Source organism: Ambystoma mexicanum, chromosome 13 (assembly GCF_040938575.1).
Source record: "Ambystoma mexicanum isolate Mex_15411 chromosome 13, UKY_AmexF1_1, whole genome shotgun sequence".
Lineage (NCBI taxonomy): Eukaryota > Metazoa > Chordata > Amphibia > Caudata > Ambystomatidae > Ambystoma > Ambystoma mexicanum.
In genome coordinates this window covers 206,313,102-206,337,013 of record NC_090938.1, presented here as the reverse complement: position 1 = coordinate 206,337,013, position 23,912 = coordinate 206,313,102, and the positions used below count along the sequence as shown (strand labels likewise).

Here is a 23,912-nt window from a genome sequence, read left to right as displayed (position 1 = left end):
ACGGAGGCATTCGCCATTCTGTGACCCAGCCTCAACCCAGCCGTGCTGCTCCACCCCTTCTGCTGGACCAAAAGCTAGGCGGTGGACTCTACCTAGGGTGACCAGATTTCCAAAACGGAAAACCGAGACGATCAACAACATAACAGAGGGACTACCTCATCGAAGCCCACCAATTACCGCCCCTCCCCCAACACGCCCCCACAACCACCACCCAATCATATTTCCAGCACTTCTCCTTTCTATAAATTGTGTATGATCTCATTGATGCAGTTTTGTCTGTGAATCTTGGCATGTTACTTCAAAACAGGCGTTTGCTCTAATTGATATTACATGGCTTGCTGTACAATCATTTCTCATCCAGTCTCTGTGGAACAGTCAGTTAGTGTTGTGACTTGTACCTGAAAGGTTGGGGGTTCGCGCCAATCCTCCAACTTCAAAATTCTAAAAGTATTGTGAAAAATAATTACAATTTAAATTATTGTAACCACCCAACTATGCAAACCCCTGACGGGGCTTCTAAAATGAAAAAACTTCTGAGACCCCAGGACGTAGGGCGATTTCCCCGGACTGTCCCGGCAAAACCCGGACGTCTGGTCACCCTAACTCTACCCAATGCGTTTGCTACCAAGACCTTTCCCCTGTGTCCTAATGCTACCTCGGTCCCCCCTCTTCACCTAGATGAGAGTGCTTTAGGACTTCCTCTGCATCCATCACTGTGCGGGTAGTCTGCTTTCACAGTTGGTTGTTGTGAGTTACGGATAGCCACCCTCGGGCCTTGCTCTACTGAGGCCTCCTCAGACCCTCTGGCTCTCCTCCATCACACACAACCGGAGAACTTCCGGTTCCCCCCTGACTCTTAAACGTTCATCAGCACCTGCCGCGCTAATACACAGAACAAGTCCTGGGGGAAAAGATACAGCCGGCAGCGCCATCTGCTGGACATAGGACAGATTTGAACAACGCTTCTCACCATTCATGTTGATTGGCGAAAACCAATTTGAATGTTAACATTTAAAATAGCGGCCACGCCATCTGTGACTGTTGTCCTGAATTACTAAAGCAGAGGAAAAGACGTAGCTTGTTATGTGTATCTGTCGCTTTATTTGTTTGTTCGTGTAGTGCCCATTCTCGCGTTGACTTAAATAGTTTAATACCAAGGTTACAATTTCCTTTTTTTTATTTGGACTAGACTCAAAGCAGAACCTCAAAAAGAAATTGCAAAGCATCGCGGTTACTTGGCAGTTTGGTTTTCTTGCTACTTCTTGGCGATGGTCTTTAAAATCTGATTCACGTTCCTGGCTTCATCCAATTTTTGAAAGGGATACAAGCGCTTTTGCCCAAAAAAATAAGTATTTAAAGCTCCCAGTTGGAGTTGGGTCTGTGTCAGTGGTGGTTTTGTGGGCAAAAACTGGGAATGTACTTTCACAAGATTCAAACCATAAACCCTTCTGTTTCTTTGGGTGAATTTAAAGCAGTAACCTGTTGACTTTATGTCGCTTCTTGGCGCTTTGAGATACTGCACCTTGCTGGATTGCCAGAAAAGGGCATTGTACAGAAAGCAGCAATAAACAGAGCCAGCATCCGTGTAGTGCAGAACCTTTGCTGGGCTCAGACCCTAGGCCTACCCCTGAGCAAGACAGCGAGAATGCACAAACACCCTGTTTTATGGCATAGTTATGTGGGTGTCGCCGGTGGTGCTTCAAATTGTAAGTTCCAAACTGAGTGGAAGGCCCTGTACCTGCGCTTCCTCCATTTTCTCTTGCTGGTTTCCTTTTGAGGTTCTAGTGGGGGAGTACAGAAAGATCTCCTACATTGCTTTGTGATGTCACTGATAATGCATAGGACTTTTATGCAGTTGGGGATTTTCTGCAGGGCTTGATCTCAGGGGCACGGTCTCTAGATAATCTCATAGTCCCCCCCACCGCTCCCCCTTAAACTGCTGGTCACAGCAAGGCTTGCTTTAGACTAGTGGCCTTCAAACTATGGGCCTGCCCCCCCAGAGGCCCAAAGGATGACCAGGGGGAGTGCAAGGCTCTTCAAAAAGTGAGTGCGGTGACACTTTCAATAGAAAATAAAAGCAGACACGGCTTTGCAGGGACCCCAAAACACAATTTTTACTCGGGGAGGGGGCGGGTTACGGTTGACAACAATATTTGTACTCAAGGGGGGCTCAGCATAAGAAAGTTTGACTAGCACTGCTTTAGACTGACCTATGACCCGCTGTCTTCCCTGCCCTTGTATCGCCCCTACATTGCAGTTAACCGAAGGCCACGCCATGATGACCCTCCATCGTGCCAGCAGCCGCGTGTCGATTCTCAAGCTGGACCAGGTGAAGGTGAACGACGGAGACTGGCACTACCTGCAGCTGGAGATGAGAAGCCGGAAGCGGCAGAGCCCTGAGCCCCAGGCCCTGGCAATCATGACCTTCGATTACGGACTCCATGAGGTGCGGCATTGAAAAGAGTGGGGGGGGGTGGTGGTGATCTGAGCTGTGCAGCCCCCTGCATTAGGATGCTGCGGCTATGTGCAGCTCTGCCAAGGCACCTCTCACCTGGCCAGAACTCCCCTGTGGCCCCAATCATAGGACCTTGCCCAGAACGTTTGAGAGTGCCCCCCAGTCCTGACCAAAGGCACTCTCTGTGCACACAGTTGTTTAAACTTTGCTCTTTTGCCCCCCAGGTGGTCGAGGATGTGAGCGCCGAACTTCATGGAATCAAACTGCGCAACTTGAGCGTGGGAGGCGTGGCCAGTGACGGAGGCGCGGTCCAGCAGGGTTTCCGTGGCTGCATGCAGGTGAGACAGTTCATGGTACACCCTTCAGTATCTTACAAGTACATCCCATGCAGTGCCGCACACATGGTGCATGGCAGATATTGAACCAGTTGTATGTAGACATATTGTGTGTGTGTGTGTGTGTGTTTGTGTGTGGTGCATGCTACAGTTGTACGATACTATACCTTGGCATACAATAACACACTCCATCCACTGGGTCACCCCTGTTTTTTATGAGGGGGCTTGCTTCAAACCAGGGGGTAACAACATCTCTTAAGGGAAGTGGGCAACCCCACCCTCATGTGAATATTAGTCGAATTTCTAGTTTGAACTATTGCGCTCCTGGCCCACACACATTTATACAATCATTTGTCTCAATACACAGTGCATCTTCCATTAAATCAGTAGCATTTATTTTCACTTGTATACACAAAATATATTATACTTATTCATATCTCTTTTTAATGCATTAAAAAACATATCTACCACCAAATGTTCATCTACATCGTCTTCAATCAGTGCATACGGGTTAGCAGGGAGGATGAAGGTTTTGATTTTCCCAAGTGTGGAGATTTAGAGCCAGGCGGGTTGGGCTTTCTTGGCCACATGTTTTTGGAGGTAGACCGTTATCGACAATGAAGTCTAGGGATTTGGCTGAATCTGTCAGCTTTTGTGAGGAATCTGTCTAGGTTCATGTTGTCGAGCCAGTTTTGGATGATCTATTTGTAGGCGGGGGGGGCGATAAGGGGACAAACTCAATTTTAGTGTGGTTGTGTTTTATGTAGGCAGATGACATCCAGAACTTGATGGTGTCGAAGCATCAGTGGAGACGAGAGAGGTCTTAAGAACAAGTACCCTTAGGTACAACTGCATGACATCAGCGTACTGGTGGATGGAGATGCTGGGGTAATTTAGGAGCTTTCCCAGGGGCTCCATATACAGGTTGAAGATAATGGGTGAGAAAATGGAGCCCTATGGCACGCCACAAGATACACATAGGCATTTGGACCTGAACTGCCCCATTTGGACTGCTTGGAAAGTGTTGGCGAGATATGAGGAGAACCAATCAAGGACTTTAACCATGAGGTCCATTCTGGTGGCGAGGATCGAGATGAGCGTGGGGTGGTCGACCGCGTCAAACACTGCTGAAATGTCGAGGAGGCAGGCGTCATCTCTGTCCCTAAGATGTAGGGCATTGCGCATCACCTGATTTGTGTCAGTTTCCTTGCTACATTTGGGGTGGAACCCTGATTGGTAGTAGCGGAGGAGGCCAAGTTGGTCGATTTTGGCCAGCAATTGATAGCCTACAGCCAGTGAAAGGGTGGCTCATGATGGGTCTGTAGTTTGCTAGGTCATCAGGATCGAGTGAGGGTTTTTGGACCTTTGCAGATCAAAGGAGCTGCATTACATTATCTTTAGGACACCAGGCTTGCTTTGTGGCGTGGTACTTTCCCTGACTCACATGAATGCCTCCTTGTGGCTAAATATGGACAGAGAGCACACAGTTCCATTATTTCAGTACATTGGCACTGCTGTAGACCTTCTGTGTTAGGAATGTTTGAGGTGAATGTCATGCAACTCCCTATCAGAAATAAGAGTGTGTGGCAATAGGAAGAGAGTGACTGTGAACAGCCACAGCCATTCAGATTGCCTGATGTGAAATGCACATTTTTAACATCATGGAGGTTAAAGGGTAAAGAAAAATATAATGGTGGCTCAATTTCACATCTTGTGCCTCACAGTGGGTTGCTCTATTCTAACATGTTAGCAGTCCCCTTCCCCCACCTGCGCCTGACTTTCTGGAAACAGCCCTGCGTGGCAGTGCCCTTGGATCACTTGGCACACGGAACATGTAGCGGGACTTTAGGCAGGAAGGGGAGAACTACTGAGGGTTGGTAACTCCTGCTGTGAAGAGGGAAGGAGTGAGGTGAGTGGTTCTGTCAGCACAGAGATCTGACCTTCTCTCAAGACCCTGCTGCTCCACACCTCTTAGCAGGGCATTTCGGAGAGCCATACCAGGCTCGTTGGTATTTTTCAGAGGTTACATGGTGCCCCTGCTGGCTGAATCTGGGAAGCTAGTGGCCGCATGGCAGAGGTTGAGGAAGAGGACCTCTTCACTGGGCAGTCAGGGAGCCAAAGGTGCCTAGTAATTGACATGATAGAGACTGATCCAGTAGAGAGGGCGTGAGGCATTTGGCCTGCAGAAAGCTAGGCGTGAGGTGATGCACCGGTATGCCAGCTGCTGACACATTGGCGCTGCCTGGCTCAAAATCCAAAATACCCAAGCTGGTAGCCCATTGGACCACCGTCAGCCCAGACCCCAGAGTGTGATACGCAGTGACATACACTGCACAGCAGGCTCTTAGCAGGCTCGAAGGGACATCTCAAGGAGGGACCACAGGTAACCTCCTAGCCACCTATCAAATTTAGTTTCGGGCCTATGGTTTTTCTTATTGGGACCAGCGGCAGACTGCAGATGGCTGGGCTGATCAAAGAGGTACTCGTAAGAGCTCCCATTAAAAAAAAAAAAAAAGGGTATTTAGAGGGCAAAATAAAACTACACTGTTGAGCCCTGAAGGGCCTTTTGCCTACACCTGATATTCCTTCATGTCCTCTCTTACCCTACTCCCATGTAACTAGGCATGATGCCCATTCTGCGATGTGCTCTATCTGGCAGTAATCTCCTTTACTGCCTTATGAAAAGTTTGAAAATCATGCACGTGTCTCCGAACAGGCGTCTTGTACACACTTGTATGCCCCTGGACAGTGAGCCGTCACATATACTGTGTCCGCCCCCCCCCACTTGGTGATACTCCCCTTGCACACAACGGCTTACGGTAGCCATCCTTTCACATAGTGATTCCCACCTCACACAAAGGCACCCCCCTTACTCTCATTGAATCATCTTCACAAGCAAAGTCGCCCATCTCGCACCTAGGCACCCTCCCTGCACACCGATCCTTACACCTCAAACTCGGTGAACCTGCTGTGACGAATCAGGAGTCGTCAGACAACTGAGTGATATGGTCAAAATTAGTTTGAAGGAAAAACTCCTAACCTTATTTCTATGAGGGAAGTTCCCTACATATCAAAATTAAAACGAAGGGCACTCATCAAAGTCCACAATTAAAAGTCTTCCATCGGAACCCTAATTGCTAACTGGTGCTACCACTTTTAGAAAACCAAACAAAAAGGAGACCCCAGGACAAGTCTCTGGGTTAGACTTCTGCCTGGCCCAACCCTTTGAAAAATAGTTCTTGAATGTGTTACAACAGTTCACGTCTTCTTGGCAGACGTCGATGTTAAAACAAAATATTTTCTGTATGTTTCCTCTGGATTTAAGTCTCTTGATACCAAGTCCATGGCTCTTGGACTCAGCAAAGGCCTTTGCCTCTCTGGCAGACTTGTTTGCTCTAAGTTCATGTACTTTTCGTAGGGTGCTGGCCCACCCCTGGATTCTCAGGTTCACGCAACCTTGCTGGTTCTCCCAACCCTGATACAAAGTCTTTGTATAGATATCAAGCAGTTTCACACAGTGCGCTTATCCCCTTTAGGGTCTCGGGGTCCCGTAACCTTGTCGACTTTCCCAACCTTGATTCAACGTGTTTGAATCTTTTTCGTTCTGATTCTGAGGAGCGCTTGCCCATTCGAGTTTCCCAGGCTCCCGAAACCTTGGAGGTCTTCTCAGCCTTGACTCAAAGAATTCGTACTTCTCTCATTTTGATTCACAGAGGCAGCTTCTTTTCTGAGGCTTCTCAACGTGATTCGATTCACACAGGGCTCCTGCCCATTCGGGTCTCATGGACTCCCGCAAACTTGTGGGCTTTCTCTGCTTGTAGGCAAAGAGTTGTGTCTCTGTCGATGACATTCACAAGGAGGCTCACCCGTTTGGGTTTCTCAGGCTCCCGTAACCTCACAAGTTCTTCCAACCTGGACACAAAAGTGTTCCAATCTCTCCTGCTCTGCTTCATACAGGGCACTTTCCCATTCGGGTGTCTTAGTCTGCAATAACCTCATAGGTTCTTCCAACCTGGACACAAAGTATTCCTATCTCTCTTGCTCTGCTTCGTACAGGCCACTTGTCCATTCAGGTTTCTCAGACTTCCGTAACCTCATAGGTTCTCACAATCTTGGTTCGCCATATCTGCATCTTCCAGCACTAGTTTCTGTGTGGGAGCGTTTGCTTCCCTGGTACTGCATCTCTCGGCAGTTAACATCCGTCGGCCTTGACGTTTGGGGATTCGTGCTCTCCCTGGCGATCCGGTCACAGCTTTCTTGTGGTCGTGCCACCAGAGGAAACGGTTGCCTCCCCATCTCTGCCTCTCCCTCTGACCCTGGCCTCTTAGTCAGATGGGTCACCAGTGTTCAGCTAGTGTTAGGCTTGTTTCCCTCACCACTACCGGCTCAGCGGTCTGGCGTGGCTCTGCCTCCGGAGGACGGCTCTTCTGCAGAGGTTCGTCTCTGTGTAGGATTCACTCGCCTCCCTGCGTAGGAACTTCCTCCTCATTCATAAGTACCTCATGACAGTAAAAAGGGGTATGTCCATCTTCCTTGACTGGCGCTCAGATGAAACCCAGCATTGGTTGAAGCTAACGAGTTAGAAGAAATGGCACTATTCGTGAACCCAAAATAGTATCACAGATAAACGTGTTGTGTTGCTGTTCTTTGACTGTGCAGTTCAAGCAAGAGCCACCATTACCTGGAGGCAAAGAGATGGAATAAAGAAGGGTCCCTAATTGGTGAAGTCACAACCACAGTCCTTACAATTCTCATGTAGACAGACAAAGGAGCCTCATTACGATTGTGGCGGTAAGGCAACAACGGCGCCGATAGTGCTACCGGCGCCGTTGTTACCATGCCGCCACATTATGAGTTAGGCTTGCGGGTGCCGCTCTGCATGCCTGGTCAGACCAGGCATGCAGAGCGGCACCCGCAAGCAGAACTGGAAGGTAGCAACGGAACCGTTAGGAACGGTACCGCTGCTACCATCCTCCCCATTCCCATTTAGCCCTTTGGGGGCTCAAATCAGAATGGGGATGTACCGGCTCCGGGTCCCGCGCAAGGGGAATTACCGGGCCTGCCGAGGTCAGAATGGCCTGGTAATTCCAGCTGGACTAGAGTTTGGGGGTAGCCATGCCGGTATAAACGGCATGGCTACCTCCAACCTCGTAATGAGTCCCAATGTATTCTAGACTAGGAGTTCCTTAACCGAATGGGAGTCCTTGTCCCCAAGAGGGGAGTGTGAGAAACCAGAAGGTGTCTCACCCACTAGTCCCCGGGGGTCTCTCTCGCAGGGGCCAGGGCATGGCCATCGCCTTTGGATCCAGACCCTGTGGGTGGATCAATGCGGGAGGATCACCTGGGTGAGGGGTCTCTGGGGAGTGGACACCTGATGGAGAGACACGGTATCCCTCTCTTCCCTGCAACACCTTTACCCCATCCACCCAGTGGGATATATGGAAACTCTACCCTCCTCATTTTCCTGCACAAACATTTTCACACGGACAGCCCACTCTGGGGGAAAACAGAGTCACACCTGGGCCATATATCTGACATGTCCCACTACTATGGTCAGGCAATTGGTGGTAACCATTCACACCTGACTTGAATTAAACTTCCCCACATGGATAAAAGGCAGAGCATGAGAGCACACTCTGAGCGAGGCAAGCATACGAAGGAACAGCGGTTCCGTGACGGCAGCTGAACCAGTGACGAAAGACGGCAAACCACGAAGGGTACACAGGAAGGGAGATACCCTTCACCCTTCCGGTGGAAAGCCATTACTTTGTAGACACCTTCGGAACCAGACGGAAGAATCCTGTATTGTGTGTCGGCAATACCGGGGCCCTCATGAATGTCTGATTGAGTAGCAGAGAAGTAGCAGCCACTGTGGTACCATCCTTGGCTCAAAGATAAAAGAAAGATCAACACAGCCAGTGAGTTTGGGAAACAGATATGTGAGTGAGTGAGTGAGTGAGTGAGTGAGTGAGTGAGTGAGTGAGTGAGTGAGTGAGTGAGTGAGAGATTATTATTTATTAGTATATGCCCTTTTAATTTGACAGAGAATCTGCTTGCTCCCATCCTTAGTTTTAGGATTAGATAGGCGTTCAATAAACACCCTAACCGTGATCACTTGTGTCTGTCTTCACTGTTTGATACCATGCCTTCCTTACAGGAGTCGCTCCCAGTGAGGTCCCACTTGACAGGAATGCTAGGGAGGGTCTTGCTGAGTGGTGGTCTCACCTCCCTAGCCTCAAAAGGTGCATCTCCCCACTGGGGAGAAGGGACGAATACCCTGAATATCTTGCACTCCCCCCCCACACACACACTCTCCTCCCCCACAAGCACACATTTAGTTAGTTTCCACTCTAACAATAAGCTTATCCCACATACATACATACATACACACAAACACTGCAACCACACTGTGGACCTCCCTTTTATACACAATGACTTTCCTTTCATGCGATGACACTCTGCTCACACATTTGCTTTGATTTCCCCCTCATATATAGAAACTTCTCTCTGTGAGAAACCTGAGGACGTCCTCACTTCCTTCTCCCCAATATCCTCTGCTCAGGTGGCCAGGGAAAGACCATAGTTCTTGGATCCCGACTCCAGGGGTGAATATCTGAGGGAGGATCACCTGGGTGGAGGAGATTTGGGAAATGGAAGGCGTCCTTAGGTAAGACACAGTATCCCCGTTTCCATTTTGCAATGAACCTCCAGTCCCTGAAGCTTTTATGGGGTACTGCCAAGCCCCCTCCCTTTCTTCCTTTCAATGTAATCCTCAGCTAAATCAGTATCCAGGAACAGGGAAGAGAACAATAGTGAGAACACCTCATTATATGGGCAGGATAGTCCAACATTCACCTCCTCTGGTTAAATCAAGAAATTGTCAAAATACATCCTATCCTCCCCCTACCAATGTAGGTTAGTACCAGTCTTCCCCAGAGAGAGAGAGATATCCAGATAGATATCCAGATCCACCTGGGAAGGAGGACGCAGGCAGGAGAGGGGGCTGGTGAAAAGGACGCTGTCTGCTGCACAAGAGCAAGAAAGACACTGAGGCCAGAACAGACAGTGAGAGGGTTGAGAGCACTGCAGAGCCCTGAGCCGCATGTCTTCCGCTGGAGCTGGCGAACACAGAAGTCTCCACTATGCTGCCAACAGCAGCAAGAAGTTTCGGAAGAGGCGAGCGCTGGTTGCTAGTGTTCTGAGAGAGAGGGGAGTGAGATAGAGCCGCAGAGGAAAGCGAAAGCACCGGGAGGAGCGGCCGTACACCAGTGACTGACAGAGTGGGGATCACACTCATGCCGTGGTACTCCAGGGGCTTGGCATGGACAAAGGAAGATGCTGATCACGTGAAAGCATGTAATGAATGGGTCAGGAGACCAAATGGACAATATTGAATTCTGATGAAGCAGAAAAGTACTTTGAGTTATTGAATATTGAACTATGGAAAAGATATGCAAAATATATGAAATGCTGCACGAGTGAAAAGGAAATTATATGCATTTACGAAAAAAGTGAAAATACAAACCAAGTGAATGCCAGTTATGAGAGCTTGTGAGTCAAGTGAAAAGCAAATGATAAGCACTATATGATAGTGTGAAAGCAAAGTGGTGACAAGAAGAAATATCACAAAGTGAAGAGTGAAAGTCACGTGTTGGCAGAGTCAAAAGACTGTAGAAGTGAAACAGATGTGCATATGGACTAATGACACAGATGCAGGAAGGAAACCTGTGTTGGCAAAAAAAAAGTCCAGCTAGAGTCAATGAACCTTACAAAGTGCCAAGGGTTATCCGTTCCGTGACCTGTGATAGGAAGAACGTGTGGTCTGACGACTGTGCCTAGATCAAGTGAACCAAGTAAAGTAAGAAGCTGAAGCCGTTATGCCTAACACGTGTTCGAGTGACTAAAAGAAAGGCAAGTGAAGTATTGAAAAGCCTGAAAGGTTATCAAGTGTTTTTGAAAGTAATATTGAGAGCTATGAAAGTTGAATTGATTGTGAATTTGAAGGCAGGAAAACTGCCTTCTTGGGGAAGGGAAAACCAAGGTCTTTTGGAACGGAGTTAAACTTGGGGAAGTGAACTCTGAGGCCTTTTGGAATTGTTTTGATCATCAGGAGAATTTGAAAGCAAGCCAGGGGCTAGAAGAAGCTCAGAACTTTATTTTGATTTTAGAAAAGTGAATGTGCTGTCTGTGTCTTACTTCATGATACCTTCACATCTCACACACAATCACAATTCCATGCACACACACACTCTACATACTTTCAATATTTACTTGCAGACAGTGATACACCTTATACGTTTGATCCTATACGTGAGCACAAGGATACACACGTGCACATGCACGCACGCACGCACACACACCCATACACACATTTGATGTCGTTTGTTTGGCCCATCCTTTTGTTATGTATCTTTCCCTCTCACTATCTTTTTGTGTTGGCCCGGCAGGGAGTGCGCATCGGCGAGACATCAGCCAGTGCTGTAGCGTTGAACGTCAACCAGGCTGAGCGAGTGAATGTAGAACGTGGCTGCAGCGTGCCGGACCCCTGCGACTCCAGCCCATGTCCGACCAACAGCTATTGCAACGACGACTGGGACAGCCACTCATGCAGCTGCGATCCTGGTGAGGACATAATTAACAACACACTTTATCCATAGTTGTTCAGTGGTTGGCCTGGATGGTCCTCCACAAGCTTTAGGAAGATTGGCCCAAAGTGATTTGTAAGCAATCCAAACCTATTTGGGGGGTCCAAATCTGATAATGGCACTCATCGGGGGCACCTTGAATACTGTAAGTGGTAGTGGGAGCATAGCTGCAAAACCTCCCTACCCAGGCTCTGTCCACAGTTCCATCAGTAACTGCCATCCCTTACCATGTAAACTGTGACCTTTTTTCCATATTCCTCTAGATGCTATTCTAATGTAACATCCTGCTAATTGTGTTCAGACTATTGTTGTTCCCTGGCACTGTATCCCCTTGGTGTGCATGCACCATTGCTTCAAAGCTAGGTTCATGCTAAAACCGGACACATACACTGACACACTTTATAATATAAGGGGGTAGTGTGGCCCTCTTCTTTGGTAAGGGGGGCCTAAGTCATGAGGGAGTCTAATATAGTAGCAACAGAGACTTAGGCTACCCCACCTGTCTGGCTCTGGCCGGGTATGGATTCAGCACACTTTATACAGATCCCTATGGTAATTTGGGGATCAGAGAACACCCAGATTGCTTTTCATACAATAACGATTTTATTCATGTGACTGATAAAAATAGCATTACAAAGCTCTCGTCCGAAACCTCTGTGAAGACAATCATACCACATTTGAAAGTCACCAGATGTACTAACCTCACACTGCATAAACTGTATGCCAATTTCCATTGTGTAAGGTTAATGTGATAAGCCTTGAAGAGTGTATTACTACCCAGTAATTACGGGCAAACAAAAGGTTTCGGACAAGAGCTTTGTAATGCTATTTGTATCAGTCACATGAATAAAATTGTTATTGTATGAAAAGCAACCTGGGTGTTCTCCGATGCACAGATTACCCACAGGGATCTGTATAAAGTGTGCTGAATCCATACCCGGCCAGAACCAGACAGGTGGGGTAGCCCAAGTCCCTGTTGCTACATACACTGACACACACACACACATATAATGGTAGGGCTGCCTCCGCTGAAAACCTCTGCCTTCCATGTGCCTTCTGCTCAGACTCCCATAACCAAGGACTGTGCTGAGGAAGAGTAGGACACTATGGGCTGTATCCCGGCTGTAATACCGCCCGACTGTAATAGCCTTAGCACCCACTGGTCCGACGGTATTGGGGGTTAACAGTAAATCCCCATTCCCATTGGGTCCATTGTATCCAATGGGGCATTTTCGGCACTAATACTGCGGGCTAATGCAGCCAGAGGTAATACCGCTGAAACCCGGGCACTAAATGGGATTTTCACCTGCAGAAAAAAGCTGGAGGTACAACAGCCCATTTAGCGCCCAACTTGTGATAGGGCCAGCCCTTAAATGCGGCGGTAATACCATTACCGCCGCATTTAAGGGCTACAGCCCAACTTGTGATGAGGCCCTATGAATTGAGGACTACTGTTAATTAATTGGGGCATTAATGAGTTCACCCAAGGTGACAACATTATGACCTCTAGAAGTCAACCAGAAACTCTCCAGGCTGGTCAAATAGCCCAGTGCAGTTATGCATTGGGTCCAGGAGTTGTAAGAAACCATGCGGTCATAGGTTCCAATCCTAGACAATTGATAAAATTAATATTTATGTATTGAAGTTATACAGCACTTTTATCTAAAGTTGGGAATGTCAACCACTGTTGTCTACAGTGATAATCGTGGCTATTAGAATGTGGCAGTCAGCCTTTTATAGTAAATGGCTGCCTTTTTTGTATTAAATAAGAGATATAGTCTATATCTTGGGTAGTGAAAGCTTTGTTCCCCACTGCCGCACTGATGGCCTCATTTTCCAGTTGCACTTTGAACCCTCTTTCTGTCCTCAGGCTACTACGGTGACCAGTGCTCCGATGTCTGCGCCTTGAACCCGTGTGAGCACCAGTCGGTGTGTGCCCGTAAGCCCAGCTCTTCTCATGGATACACATGCGAGTGCCCCCACAGCTACTTCGGCCCGTACTGTGAGCATAAGTAAGTGCAAGCCCTTCTGGGGCTACTGAAGTCTAAAGCTGGCAAGTGGCTCCCTCTTGGCTTTCAACTATGGTTCTCCCTTTCACCTTTTTCTATGTGTTTCCTCCGACTGCTGGCAGTGTGTACGATCTGAGCTGTTTGCAGCCTGGCAAAACATGTGTTGCTGTTCGGTTTGAACCAAAAGGTGTCCCGCCCTGCAACAGTGCAGCGGGCACACATGGAAGCCAAGCGTGACACGGGATCAGGGGGGTGGGGGGGGGCATGTTCATGTCCATTAATGTACCTGTATGCTTGTACAGGTGCCTTTGCGTCACTTGCTGTACCTTTCAATTAGAGAGACGTTATTTATGTTTTTATTTTTTGCATTTATAAAGCGTACTGTCAACCCGGAGGCATTGAGGCGCTGTTACAAGAAAGTGTCTTAGTTAGATCGCAGGTTACATCATTGTAGCAAAGTCGGGATACCTGGTTACAGCATAAGGTAACCAGGTAATGCCGTGCCTGTGCATTGAGAATACAGTGGTTCCCGTTGCTGGGCTGTGCAGTCAGGGAACCTTTGTGCCCCTTGATGGGTTTGCTCAGTGAGAGACATTGGTGTCTCTTGCAGTACATGGCTAGTAAATATTCTTTGGTGTGCATTTTGTATCTGTTCATTGCGGAGACGCATGCTATGCTCCCTGTGCTGTAGTTGTGTAGATGCAGATCAAATGCTGTGACAGGCACATAAGGACTGCGGTGAAGTCCCATTTGTGAGGTTGGCAGGTGGGTTAAGAGAGGACTTTGGGGGCGAGGCTGCACACCCGCTCTGTGATGCCTACCCCGGTGGTGGTATGCTCGGAATCCTGCAAGCCCTCTTCCCTAGCATCTGTTATTTGTGCCAGCCACGTGCTGCTGAAAAGGAAGTAGAATGGGGGTTTCATAAGAATTACTATATAAGACACGAATACCTTCCACAGGTCCTGCCCGCAAGTGTCACACACACACAGAATTGAGGTGCGCAAGCACTCTGCCCATGCAGCAGACAGCTTGCTTCAACTTACCCTACATGGGCAGACTGCAGAGTTTATTCTGGCCCCGAAAACTAGAAAATGCCAGTCCAGAGGCAGGCGAGACAGCACATGTGGTATGTAGGAAGCCATGAATAAATCGGGCATGACAGGGCTGCCTGATTGCAAAATGGCGACTCCTAGGCCTCGTCCCGTAGAGCTGTGGGCCACCCACTGATTCCTCAAAGGAAAGGGGCAACACCAGTGTTGGGGGCGGGGGGCGGGCTGAACACATCTAATCAAGCCCCAAACGCTAGCAAAAAGCTCTCACAGGTCTAAGTGCTGTAATCCCATAAGGGCCCAGGGTATAACAAGTGGCTGGCCCTTACGAGAAGTGAGGGAGTTTGGAGACAAGTTGGCAGTGTGAAGGTGGAGCAGGAGAAAGGGTCAAGACCGTGATGGACATGTCGTGTGAAATGATGCCCAGAGAGGGAACCTGGATGGCCAGTGTAGAGCCAGTGCATTATGGACACATTGTTGCCCAGTGCTGTGCCTTTTTTATTCAGGAAATATTAGTGTTTAGTCATGTGCCTTAGCAGTGGGGACACCATGATGCCCAGTTCTGCCTGTTCAGTGCTGGGCAGTCTCCAGGTGCTGAGTAGACTGGGAACCTCGTGAAACTGGGGTTGTATTGCACCAAAAACTCGCACGAAATGTAACTCTCCTGAAACTCGTGTGAAAATATGATCTGAAGAATACCTACATATCCACTTTCATGATTGCACAGGTTCTAAACATGTGAATTTCCTTGGTAGGATTGACCAGCCCTGTCCGCGTGGCTGGTGGGGGCACCCGATGTGTGGGCCGTGTAACTGTGACGTTGGTAAAGGCTTCGACTCGGATTGTAACAAGACCAGCGGGGACTGCCGGTGTAAGGTGCGTGCTGTTCAGTACTAAGTTGTGTGCTTTCCTAAACCTAGGAGGTGCAGAGTATTACCAATAAGAAGACACATAAGATACATGTTCATTTGGAAAAACCTCCACCCACAGTTCTATTCAAATGACTTATTTCAAACGCAAACCACTCCAAACCCTGCACAACTCCTATTATTTATAACCTTGGAGGAGCAGGGTTGACATTTGGCCCCGGTCCCTTTCCCCAGGTAGTGAGTATCACGTTCAACCTATGATGTTGCTTGTGCTGAAGACCTCATGTCCCAAATGGAGCGATTGGCCTTTATTTCCCAGCCCCCCCTCACCCCTCCCAATGTCACTGTGTCAGAGGGTCTAGTTCCCAGTCTGACTCTTGTGATTAACTTGGGACCAGAATCCTAGACCCCCGTGACTGGGGCTTGCGACAGTAATTACATCTGTACTTTGCCCAATGCGAATGACTCCATTGGGAACTGAACCCATACAGACTGGGCCCCTACAGCTTCTCTTACCCTCCTTCCTCGGTGCATCCACCCTACACATTTCCCTTACCGGGCACTCCCCAGTTATCAGACTATAGGCTTGGAAGGCGGCAGGTGTTGGAGCCTTCTCTGCAGAAGGTGGCAGGGGGCCAAATGAGGCAGATGCATACGCCCCTTACCTAATCAAGATGCCCCCTAACTGGTGCATGCCACGCCACAAGGCCCCATGGCCAGGCCATCATTCTGTTTATTTTAATGCCAAATGTTCACATGACCAGAAGCAAAGCTGTCTCTGAGCCATCAGTTATTAAGAGTAGAGTGTATGAATTATAATTGTGGGTGGTGAGTAGGGGCGGGTCAGAGTTTTACACTGTGAGTGACAATGAGACAAGGCTGGGTGTGTCGGGCAGCAGATAGTATATACCAGCGTGATAGGACGTGAAGAGCAGCTCTTTTAGTAAGTCGGTGGTAGTGCACCTTTCAGCCTGAAGGGCGGCGATGTGGTGTTTAGGCGAGGTTGTCTCCTGCAGCAGGTGGCAGTGATTTGGGCAGCAAGAAGTGGTAGAGTAAGCTGAGTAAGTGGGAAGATTCTGACAGTGATGTAAATGAGCAGTTGTTCGTTATGTGAGGCATAGAATGTCAGTGAGAAGCGGCTACTGGATTGGGTGAGTAGCGGGCCAGGGGGCTGGCCCTGTGATGGGGGTGGCTGATAGGTGTCAGTAGCTGGCAACATGTTGGTGCGAGAGGTGATTAGTTGTTTCTCCATGAGTGTACCATGAAAAGCTTGGGAGCATGAGGTGGATGGACATTAATGGTTTAATGGCTGTAGTCACTGTGGGATTTGTAACAGGAGTGTGTGGTGGTGGTATTGTGTATGGGAGAAGTCTTCGTAAGGAGGTATGGAGGGTGTGACAATGTGGCTAGCTAGTGTGAGGATAGTTGCTGGCCCATCATGGCAGTGAAGTGGGGAATGTGGGAGGTGAGCTCTATTGAAAGAGTGACTGATAATAGTCAGTGATGGGGGGGGGGTGGCTGGTTGCGGCACATTTCATGCACAGTATGATAGCCTTCTTGCTAGAAGTGGCTGAGTGATGGGCCTTCCAGGTGAGCTGTTTCTGATTCTAGATGCCTAAACATTCTCCACTCTGATTTAAGGGTAAATCTTTGAAGGAATGTAAGGGAGGGTGGTAACCTGTTATTCTTACACTGTGTTCTGGGTTTGGGGAGCCACAATTCTTTCCCCGATGACTTTCATGTATGATGCATCTTTTTCCCGCTCCCTCTTTTTCAGGAAAACCATTACCGGCCAATGGGAAGTGAACGTTGTCTCTTGTGCGACTGCTATCCAACCGGGTCGTTATCGCGTACCTGTGACACCGAGAGTGGGCAGTGCCAGTGCAAGCCGGGTGTCATCGGACGGCAGTGCGACCGCTGTGACAACCCTTTCGCAGAGGTCACCTCCAATGGATGTGAAGGTCTGAATCAACATAGCTATGTACCCTGAAGGCTGACAAGAAATTGACATCCCCAAAGCCATGCAGAGAATGGGAAGATCTCAAGGCTGTCAGAATTGCACCTTATTTGGATGGCATATTTATTTTTCTGTATATGGGAGCTAGAGAGAGCTGCTTTCTAATGTGTATATACTACGTCCCGTCCCATTTCCTCCATACTTACTGAGAGTTCCTGCGGAGCGGCGATGGGACCAAAGAAAGCCCAGCGCTCCCCCTTTAAGAATTTAGAGAGCCCGCTATTGTATAGAAGACACCCACACTACAGAGCTAGTCAAGGTGCCTAGATGCCAGCCGGGCTATGTGCGCTATACAAATGACAAAATAAATAATAAATAAATTGTATGGTCTACAGATTCCATTAGATTAGAGCATAGCAGCGATACCACGGTTTCTTGAGTCAATCATTTAGTAAATGAACCTTCAGAGCAGGTGTTACACACCCTCTTCCCCCGCCGTGCAACCAACACTAGCCAGAGGTTTTAGCCCAGATTGTGTGCCACAGCCCCACACAGTGCATTTCCTTTAAAACCAAAATCCTTCATTAAAAACAAAAGCTCCACCTGCATATCAAACTCAGTGGGCAACAAGTGTCCAGCAACTAACTCAATATGCAAGCATCAATATTTGTAAATTGATAAACTCCTAACTGTGAAAAGCTCACAAATTACAAACCTGCGGAGTCTCCTTAACGTTGTGTAATTTTGCACATTTGGCTCCAGTGGCTCTTGATTGTATTCATTGATAGCAGGTGGCCTGTAAAATGCTGGACCTTATTTTTGCACATTGGTCAAAAGTGCCAAGGACGAGTATGCTCGTCCTTTTTGCATATACTTGCATAATAGCCTCGCAGTTAAGGGGTTAAAGGTCCTGTTCCATAGCGGAATGGTTGATATTGGCCCTGTGCTGTACCTGGTGGCCGTTAGTGGCCCTATAATAAATATGTTGGTTTCTATAGTCTTGCCTATTGGTCACTAGTAGCCCTGCATGCATTATACCCGTTGCTCGCAAGTGGCCCATTATTTTGCACATTGGTCATTAAAGGTCCTGGTATATAGCTGTTGGTCTCTAGTTGCCATGTATTCATGCCTATTGGTCACTAGTAACTATTCCTGTATTACACTGGTGGAACACTAGTTTCCTATTATTTTTGCACCTTGGTCAATAAAGGTCCTGCTCTAAAGCTGTTGCTCGATCATGCCCCTGTACTATACAGTTTGTCATTGATGGCCTTATATAATGCATGCTGGTCTCTAATGATCCTGTATTCTTGCCTGAAAGTCACTAGTTGCCCTATTTTATAATGGCTGGTCGGGTTGCCAGAGGCCCTGTATTTTTGCAAATTGGTTTTGCATGCATTTTTTTTAACTTGTCTAGATGACATTTTGGTATTACCCAATTTGATCGAATTTAATTGATCGAATGGTAGATCTGGCCAAATTCGGCCAGTACCATTCAATCAATTAAATTCAATCAAATTCGGTAATCATTATTCAACATGGGGAGCGGGAGTTGCGCTCCTCATATTTGCTATTGATGGCCTTGGGTGGTAGCGGGGGTGTCCCCCGCTTCCTGAGGATTAGAGGCAGGGGGACGGGGAAAAAAAGAGGAAAGTGGACCCTGCGTTATCCGACCCGCGTATCAGGGATGGAATTGACGCTGCAGGGTCAGAAGGAATCAGACATGCAAAAGGTAAGTGGTGAATGCATTGAGGGCATACATTTGTGCAGTTTGTCTGCGGCAAAATTGGTTTAGCGGCAAAATTGACTATGGTCAATTCCACCACCAACAATTCTGCCATGGCCAAATAACACAGTTTTGACATTTTAACTCCAACTAATACATCATCTTAGTGTCGAGGTTACATGATTTTATAAGCTTCCCAGGACTCAAAGAGCTGTAGTCATCCCTTAAAGTACAACACTAATCCTCCCCACTGTTGATTTAGTTGAGCAAGTCTGTCAGATCTCTAACCCTGAGTTTTGCAAATGACTTCTTCGTTTAGGGGCAAAAAGGTGAAAGGCCTCCCTCCATCGCCTCATATTTAAAATATCACCTCCAGATGTGGGGCCAAAGGCATACTCTCAAAGTGGCTCATAGTCAATTGTTCTTCACTCTTTCTGTCCAGTTTATTTATTTTTACATTTGTAAAGCGCACTAAGCCCAAAGGCATCCAGGTGCTGATCTGTTTGAGAAGCGTACACATTTGATTTCTTTGTTGTCTGAAGATGAAGGATTTCGTATATACATCACCTGTTTACTTATTCATGAAAGTCATTTACTCACAACATTTTAAACTCATTGTTTAAACATCTTAAAAGGAAATGACTTCCATGTTTATAACTGTGGAATTGTATCAGTTCCTCCAAATAATCCTGACTAGCAGATCACTAAAACTAAAAACATTTTGATTCTGAGAATAGGGTGCAGAGGACTGTGGATCACACATCTATGTAATGCCTTGAGGTAAGCAACACTGTATTCTTTGTTCTTCAGAAGGATATGATTTTTAGAATGAAGAGTTATTAAATCCCACTTACTGGGTGGCAACCCGAGCTGGTACATGGGTAACCCTTTGGGCACCACATGGCTGGACCCGATCTCCCTTCATGTAATGATTTTAAGTTGAAACTCTTACAGGCCTTGCATTTAGAAAGGGCATGGACAGGCTGCAGACAAATGCAAGTCTAAAGAATTGGTGGAAAATGTTTGACGAGGAGACATGGACATGCCAAGGGAAGAATACAAACTCTGTGGTTGCGTAAACTGGTTAAAAAAAAGCAACAGTTTGGACGAAGAAAATGAGACATTGGAAATGTGTACGCTCTGGAAGAGTGGAGGCTTCAGATAGGCTTACATGTCCTTTGGGAACATTTGTGGTCCAGATAGACTCCTTGGATGGCCTCTTCTCCTCTAGTCTTGGTGGTCTGGAGAGGCTAAACACATTTTCCTTTCAGGGTTTCTGTCACCATCTCCCTAACAAGGGCCATATTCAGTGCCACACTGCAGAGCTGCCACATCCAAAGAAACTTCTGAAACCCTTCTTTATTGAAATTGTAAGGTAAGAATTGGTGCAGTCGCACTGTTTGAGACTACACAACACTTATCTGCTTCGTATTGGCTAACCCACCTTTTGGTATAGGTCTGTACTACACAAGTTGGTAGTGTGACTGAGCATTCAGGCCTATTTCAAGAGGGGTAAATGTGAGCTGTAGAGCTGTAGCAATTAAATTCGTAAATACAAGTAGCCAAGTAACACTTACACTAAAGGTGTCAGTTATAAATAGTTATTTATTTAACGTCAGTTTAAATAAGCATTCTTTTAAAAAGGCAATTTGTTGTAACAATTCAAATATACTTTTAAATTACTTTTCAGAGTCAAATAAAGCCAGTGGATAATCTTTGGATATGTTCTATACACTACTCCTACACCCTGAGGTGACTTCAATCACAAGGCTAGTCTTTGCATTTTTATATCACACTAAGATACTTTTGTAGACTCTGAGTTGCAGAAAGGAAAGGGTTAGGGAAGTAAAAAGGTTAGAAATATTTCTCAGCAATTTCGAGGATAACTGAATCCTCCAATGAAGTTTAGATAAGCCTTTCCCAGCCATACCAGTATACAACAAGCTACCACCTATGAGGGACAAACAGTATCAAAATCAATGTATTTAGAAGAGTGCCTTTAGGGAGCCAGGACAGCCAAAGTCATTTGGACACAGTCTATGGATCAGATGCACATCTTGGATAAAAGTCTTGCATAAAGTTAGAGTGTTCAGAAAAATCCCTTGTAGGGTCACAAGCTGTTAAGCCTGTGAGAAAGGAGTTGAAATCGCCTCAAAAGGTAGCCAATGCAATTCCCCAGTGAGAAAAGCTAAAGGCAATAAGGAAAGTACCACAAGCCTAAACAGTACCTCTGGTTAGAAGAAGAGTGGTCCAGATGGATTCCGTATTGCTACAGCGGTGCAGACCCTGGTACCTGAGCCTCAGTCGTGAAGACAGAAGAGAGGACGCGTGGAGGGCTGCTGCAGTACTCGGGAGGTAGTCAGCAGCTACGGGGCTCTTTTTGGTTTCAGCATCACTTTATGGTTTCAGCGCTTAGCAAACAGCACTGATGTGGATCTTGCACGACGGTTGGATGTCCTTCACTACCTCGGTCCTGCACTCTGGTGAGGGATTCTGGATCTTGGGGTCCTGCTTCTGGAGGGTCCTTTGGAGACTCCTTGAGCTTATAGCCGTATTTGTTCCATGGCAGACGTTACACTCGACTACGGACACTCAACGCCTGGCATTGGGCTCTTGCAGCAACGGAGAAGCATAGCAAGGCAGGGATGGTGGTCCAGTGCAGTTCGTCTCGGGGTTAGTTGGTCCCACTAACCCAAGGGGAGAAGTCGTTCCGTCCGGAGCTTCTCTGTCGAGGTGAAAAAGGAGGTCAGCATGGCTTCACCGGGTAACTACAAGTTCCAGGAAGTTGCAGAAAGCATCGTTCGCGGTTTCTTCACTTGGTGTTTCTCCCACTGGTCGACTCTCCTGCAGTCCCAAAACCCTCGCCTTTTCAGCAGGTTTCTCCCATTCATGCACAGCCTAGGGTGTCAATCCAATCACACATCAGGGTGGCTATCCTGAAAGGACAGCAAGCCAGCCAATCAGGACGAGGTTCATTCAGGCATTCCTAGAGACTAAGGACAGGGGCATTCCGGGACCCTCCCTCACATCCTGTCCTTCCTGACACACTGGAGCCAGGGTGGGTTTCAGGGCTGAAGATCGCCAAAGGCACAACAAACAAAGAGCTCAAACCTATCTCAATGCACATAGTAAAACCCAAGAAAGTCCTCACAAACAGAAAATGGTGAAAAAAGAAGACAGGGCCATTTTGACAAAATGGTCACCCATGGGTGCTGTACTGCAGCTGAGGGTTCAGCCTGCGGTAGAAAAGCACAATGGTAGGAAAAAGTAAACCACTGCCACCAGCCATTTAAAGTAGTGAGGGTAATTATCAAAATGTTACATGAGAATGTAGGATAAGGGGCTACTAAGTAACCCCCCCAGCCCTCCACATAAAATGGTGTGTGCTGGACCCACAAAGAGCAAAGGTAAGTAAAGTCTCAATTTGTCATTAAAGTTGGGTTTATTATTTATTTATTGGGTATTTATAATGCGCCTATACAGCAAAATGGTGTTCCAAGGTGCATAAAGACAGGGAGGAGGAGGTACAGGGAAGAAAAAAAAACAATAACTTTTTTACTAGGTCTTCAGGCTTTCGCATCGTGAAAGTGCAGTAACAGAAGTTAGGGGAAGGAGTGCACGATGGGGAGGAAGGAGTAATGCTCTGGAGGGGGGAAGAAAGGTACATTAAGTGCAAGTGAACAGGTCCAAACACAGCAAAAGGCAGGGCATGAGGAAATGACATTGGAATGGGTGCACAATCAGGGAAATCCTCACCCTATGGTGCATGGGTGCCTTATCATGTATGCAGGCACAATTATGTAAGGTGCACATTGGATTACTACACCACATGGTGTGGGGGGCTACTTCAGATTATGCAGGGACAAATAGGTAAAATGCAACATGGGAGAGCCACACCTCAGGCTTACGGGGATTACATCAAATAGGCATGTACACTAGTACAGCACAGGCCTGAGAGTGTCAATCCAGCAAGGGCTGCTAGGTTGCATCAGGTGTGATGCAAACGTAGTGAGTTATGTAGGCAGCATTATGTTAGAACACATCAGGTAGGGAGAAGCACCGGGCATGCAGGCTGATCAAGTCAAAGAAGGTGGGTTGCAGTCAAAGGGATGCAGGCAAGCACAGCACAGGGCTAAGGGGTGGCAGTTCAGTGTGTAATGCTCACCACTTGTATGGGGGAACTACTGGGTGAAAACAAGTCATAATTTGGGTATCAGATAATATCCCCACCAAAAATATCGCCATATATATGGTCGTCGGGAACGGCCATAGGCAATATTTTTAGTGGGGATAATATTAGGGGTTTTTGGGAGCAGGGGTTGCGGGGGTGTCCCCCGCTACTTTGAAAATAATACAGGGATTGCCGAGGTGTCCCCTGCAGGCTCCATGCCTTAATATCACCACAATAATAGGGTGATATTTTTGTATGGCAATATTTTTGCAGGGATATTAAGATATGGAACCATAATTTGTTGACGGCAGCAATGGAGGTGGGCAGTGATTACAAGGCAAGGTGAGTGAGCAGCACAAAGAGTGACAAAATGGGAATTCAGCCAGATCGGTCACGTTAGTTGGGTCGAGTGGAGCAGGATGAAATGGCAAGGACAGGCGAGCGGGCCATAGGCCGTTAATTGTGTACAGGGAAAGCAGCAACCCTGGTAGCCAGTGGGTGCCACGGCTGCACCCGGAGATAGCGAAGTGAAACAGAGGTAGGGAGTAGCAGGCAGGATAGACCAGTGCAGCCAGACCATCCAGTAGCAAACTAGAATTAAGTGAGGCTCGGCGGAAGGTGGAAGGGTGGGAGGGGGATCAGATGGAAGACGGAAACATAGGTAACAGGGTGTGAGAGCAGTGATGATCTGTCCTG

General features: G+C 47.5%; 1 protein-coding gene across 2 annotated transcripts in view; it reads left to right on the top strand.

Moving 5' to 3' along the window:
• The window catches only part of CELSR2 (cadherin EGF LAG seven-pass G-type receptor 2), a 449,058-nt gene that overhangs the window by 322,537 nt on the left and 102,609 nt on the right, over window positions 1-23,912 (top strand). For both annotated transcript variants that reach the window (XM_069633658.1, XM_069633657.1), the window contains exons 10-15: window positions 2,258-2,446; window positions 2,680-2,793; window positions 11,238-11,412; window positions 13,306-13,447; window positions 15,249-15,369; window positions 17,140-17,323. In XM_069633658.1, the coding sequence (XP_069489759.1) occupies window positions 2,258-2,446; window positions 2,680-2,793; window positions 11,238-11,412; window positions 13,306-13,447; window positions 15,249-15,369; window positions 17,140-17,323 (925 nt within the window). The remainder of the gene's footprint in view (window positions 1-2,257; window positions 2,447-2,679; window positions 2,794-11,237; window positions 11,413-13,305; window positions 13,448-15,248; window positions 15,370-17,139; window positions 17,324-23,912) is intronic.